The following is a 4,774-nucleotide window of genomic DNA, read 5'->3' on the forward strand; positions in this document are numbered from 1 at the left end:
TCCAGAATGTGCTTCATTAATTTCAAATTTAGTTTTAATTTCAAGCTGTTGCCCCTTGAGAAGAATAAGGTGGCAAATTATGTTTGAAGAGCAGATTTTTTCTTGCTCTGAAGAAACACTAGATTTTAACTGTTTAATTTTACAAATAAGTACACTTCTTTGGCTAAAACACTTAAGCAAAAGTATGATCAGCAGAAACTAACTTATATTTTCTTTTCTTCATAATAGCCTACGTTTCAGATGAACTAAAAGCAGCAGCACTGGTAGAAGAAGATGTGGAAGCTGATGAAAATGCAGTTGATGGGGAGCCTTCAGCAAAATACACATGTCCAGAAAAAGACTTCAGTAAGAACTGCCAAAGCTACCAAAACTCTCCAGCAGCTGAATTTTCTAGCCATGAAATGGACAGCGAGTCACATATCAGTGAGACAAGTGACCGCATGGCAGACTTCGAGAGCAGCTCGATTAAAAATGAGGAAGAGAGCAAGGAGGTTTCGATACCACTGGAAGACTCTACTGTATCTGATAGTTTAGAACAAATGAAAGCTGTATATAATAACTTCCTCTCCAATTCCTACTGGTCCAATCTCAATTTGAACCTTCACCAGCCAATTTCAGAAAAAAACAACGGTAGCAGCAGCAGCAGTAGCAGCAGCAGCAGCAGTTGTGGCAGTGGCAGCTTTGACTGGCACCAGACTGCTATGGCTAAAACACTGCAGCAAGTTTCTCAGAGCAGAATTCTTCCTGAACCGAGTCTTTTTAGCACAGTTCAGTTGTACAGACAAAGCAGTAAGCTTTATGGCTCTATATTTACTGGAGCCAGTAAATTCCGCTGTAAAGACTGCAGTGCAGCCTATGATACTTTAGTAGAATTAACAGTGCACATGAATGAAACAGGACATTATCGAGATGACAACCATGAAACTGATAACAATAACCCCAAAAGATGGTCCAAACCTCGTAAACGTTCTTTGCTTGAAATGGAAGGGAAAGAAGATGCCCAGAAAGTATTAAAGTGTATGTACTGTGGTCATTCATTTGAATCTCTTCAGGATTTGAGTGTTCATATGATCAAAACAAAACACTACCAAAAAGTGCCTCTGAAGGAACCTGTTACACCTGTAGCAGCAAAAATTATTCCAGCTACTAGAAAGAAAGCATCACTGGAGCTTGAACTTCCAAGCTCTCCAGACTCCACAGGTGGGACACCAAAAGCAACAATCTCAGATACCAACGATGCGCTTCAGAAGAATTCTAATCCTTACATTACGCCAAATAATCGCTATGGTCACCAGAATGGTGCCAGCTACGCCTGGCACTTTGAGGCAAGGAAATCTCAAATTCTGAAGTGCATGGAGTGTGGAAGTTCGCATGACACTCTGCAGGAACTCACGGCTCACATGATGGTGACAGGACATTTTATTAAAGTCACTAACTCTGCCATGAAAAAAGGGAAGCCAATTATAGAAGCCCCAGCAACGCCAACAATAACGTCCTTAGTAGATGAGAAAGTCCAGTCTGTGCCGCTAGCTGCCACCACTTTTACGTCTCCTTCCAATACACCTTCTAGTGTTTCCCCTAAGTTAAGTGTTGAAATAAAAAAAGAAGTAGATAAAGAAAGAGGCATTGCTGATGACAAAATGAAAGACAAAGAAAAGTCAAGTGAAGATGAGGAGAAGTATGATATCTCCTCAAAATACCATTACTTGACTGAAAATGACCTAGAAGAAAGCCCTAAGGGGGGATTAGATATATTGAAGTCCTTAGAAAACACAGTTACATCGGCTATAAACAAAGCCCAGAATGGCACACCAAGCTGGGGTGGCTACCCCAGCATTCATGCTGCCTATCAGCTGCCTAACATGATGAAGCTGTCATTGGGTTCATCTGGGAAGAATACCCCATTAAAACCTATGTTTGGAAACAATGAATTAGTATCACCAACTAAAAACCAGCCCTTGGTGTCTCCACCAAGCAGTCAGACCTCACCTGTGCCAAAAACAAACTTTCATGCCATGGAAGAATTGGTAAAGAAAGTCACTGAGAAGGTGGCTAAAGTGGAGGAAAAAATGAAAGAGCCTGAAGGAAAACTTTCCCCAATGAAGCGTGCAACGCCTTCGCCATGCAGTAGTGAAATCAGTGAACCCCTTAAGATGGAGTCCTCCAATGATGGTGGCTTTAAAAGCCAGCAGAACAGCCCAGTCCCTCAAAGAGATAGTTGCAAGGATAGTCCAACTGTAGAACCTGTGGAAAATGGGAAGGAGCCTGTTAAGTCCATTGTAAGCTCTTTAAGTAGCAGCACAGCTATCATTACTGATCACCCTCCAGAACAGCCATTTGTGAATCCATTAAGTGCACTGCAATCTGTCATGAATATTCACCTTGGGAAGGCAGCAAAGCCATCTTTGCCTGCTTTGGATCCAATGAGCATGCTTTTTAAAATGAGTAACAGTTTGGCGGAAAAGGCTGCAGTGGCCACCCCACCTCTACAGTCCAAAAAACCAGACCACTTAGACCGTTATTTTTATCATGTCAACAATGACCAACCCATAGATTTGACGAAAGGCAAGAGTGACAAAAGCTGCTCTTTGGGTTCAGCGCTTTTGTCATCCACATCGACATCTTCTGCATCTTCTTCATCTACAGTGACAACAGCAAAGACATCTGCAGTCGTGTCATTCATGTCAAACTCGCCGCTACGCGAGAATGCCTTGTCAGATATATCTGATATGCTGAAGAACCTGACAGAAAGTCACACATCAAAATCTTCCACACCTTCCAGCATATCTGAGAAATCTGACATTGATGGTACCACAATAGAGGAACCAGAAGAGAGTACACCCGCTCAGAAAAGGAAGGGACGTCAGTCTAACTGGAACCCTCAGCACTTGCTCATATTGCAGGCCCAGTTTGCAGCTAGTTTACGGCAGACTTCAGAGGGGAAATACATCATGTCAGACTTGAGTCCTCAAGAAAGAATGCACATTTCCAGGTTTACGGGACTTTCAATGACCACAATTAGCCACTGGCTAGCCAATGTGAAATACCAGCTCCGAAGGACGGGGGGAACTAAGTTCCTTAAAAATTTGGACACTGGGCACCCAGTGTTCTTTTGTAATGACTGTGCTTCACAGATCAGAACTCCTTCAACTTATATCAGTCATCTTGAATCCCATCTGGGTTTCAGGTTAAGAGACTTGTCCAAACTGTCCAGTGAACAGATTAACAATCAGATAGCACAAGCAAAGTCACCGTCGGAAAAACTGGTGACGTCCTCTCCAGAGGAAGATATCGGAACTTCTTATCAGTGCAAACTTTGTAACAGGACTTTTGCAAGCAAGCATGCTGTTAAACTTCATCTTAGTAAAACACACGGGAAGTCACCAGAGGATCATCTTCTGTATGTTTCGGAGTTAGAGAAGCAGTAGCATTTGCTTTTGATTAAAATAACTGTAATTTGCTTTGAGGAAAACTGTCAAAGACGCCTTAAAGCTACTGTTTAGTTCTTGGCACATGTTCTTATTTTAACTCCAGAGTCGCTCTGGGCTGAACTGTTTTGTATAACTGTACAGTGTTTAAATAGAGGTGCATAATCAGCTGTTGTTACTGGTAAAATATGAAGGTTAAAATGCAGTGGTAAGTGTTTGGAACTTTGTGTAAATTGGATTTAGTTGCTGTGCATCACTCTGATGCATCAAGCTGCATGCATTAACAGACAGTTTAATTAAGCATTTATAACTAATTCTGGTGCACTTTTTTCATGTGACCTAAGTGTGCTGGTATTTCTCACCCTATAATCTTTAGCCCTCTGAGTACTTTGAAGCACTTTTGCATTAATTTGGTAAAAATGTACGGATATGGTTTTTTTAAACCCTTACCAGCTTAGTTCTGATTACTAATATGAACCTCCATTTATGCAGAGGTGTCCCACACCTTGAAATTTAAAAATATAATTTTCACATTGAAACATAGATGTATATATTGTATAGATTTCAAAATCTCTTATGGAAAATGTGATTGTGGTTAACGCCATTTTCTTTTTCTTCAGCATTTTTACCAACCGTGGGGTTTGTACCTGATAAGCTGCAGGTATAAACTGTACCTATATATAGTGTATATTTCATTTTTTAGATCTAATGTTTTTTTTCTTTTAACATCCAAACATTGTAAATTATATGATGAAAGATACCACAGATAGCATTTATAAACTATTCAGAAACATTATTCTTAAAGCAAAGTATGTTTTGTTTTGTTTTGCTATACAGTACATCTATATTAATAGAGGTTCATGTTTAAATTATACATATTTATTAGTGTTGCTATCATTTGGTTGGTTGTTTTTTTTTTTAAACCTTCTGAAGAAACAGAAGCCACGGACTGCATTCCTGGCATGCATTCTGTTTTGCACAACATGACTTTTAAAGGTATTTATTAGTAAAAAAAAAAAAAAAAAAAGAAAAAAAAAATTCAAAATAAACTCAGTGCTCAAAGGGTTAAATCTATTTGAAAAACTTGTACTGTATTTCCTAAACATTGATAAAGCCTTTAAAATGTTTGTACTGTAATACTTTGCTTAAAAAGTTATGAGGCATTCTGTGATATAACCTCTTTTACTTATTTATAAGCGCTCTTGGTTGTTATTTCCTATTGTAGAATGCCTTTTTATTTCAATTGGTAACTTTCTGTTTTGTTCTGCCTAATTATTCTCCCAAGATTCCATACTGCAGCTTTATCTTTAGGCATATGAAAGGTAACCCGTGGTTACCAGCACACT

At 39.3% G+C, this 4,774-nt stretch overlaps 1 protein-coding gene across 1 annotated transcript; it reads left to right on the plus strand.

Moving 5' to 3' along the window:
* Positions 1 to 232: 232 nt before the first annotated feature.
* TSHZ3 (teashirt zinc finger homeobox 3) lies at positions 233 to 4,455 on the plus strand. Its single transcript, XM_026856840.1, has one exon. The coding sequence runs from the start codon at positions 402 to 404 to the stop codon at positions 3,426 to 3,428; it is 3,027 nt and encodes a 1,008-aa protein (XP_026712641.1). The 5' UTR covers positions 233 to 401; the 3' UTR covers positions 3,429 to 4,455.
* The last annotated feature ends 319 nt before the right edge of the window (positions 4,456 to 4,774 follow it).

The sequence above is a fragment of the Athene cunicularia genome (assembly GCF_003259725.1).
Source record: "Athene cunicularia isolate RWA chromosome 11 unlocalized genomic scaffold, athCun1 chr11_part1, whole genome shotgun sequence".
Taxonomy (NCBI): domain Eukaryota; kingdom Metazoa; phylum Chordata; class Aves; order Strigiformes; family Strigidae; genus Athene; species Athene cunicularia.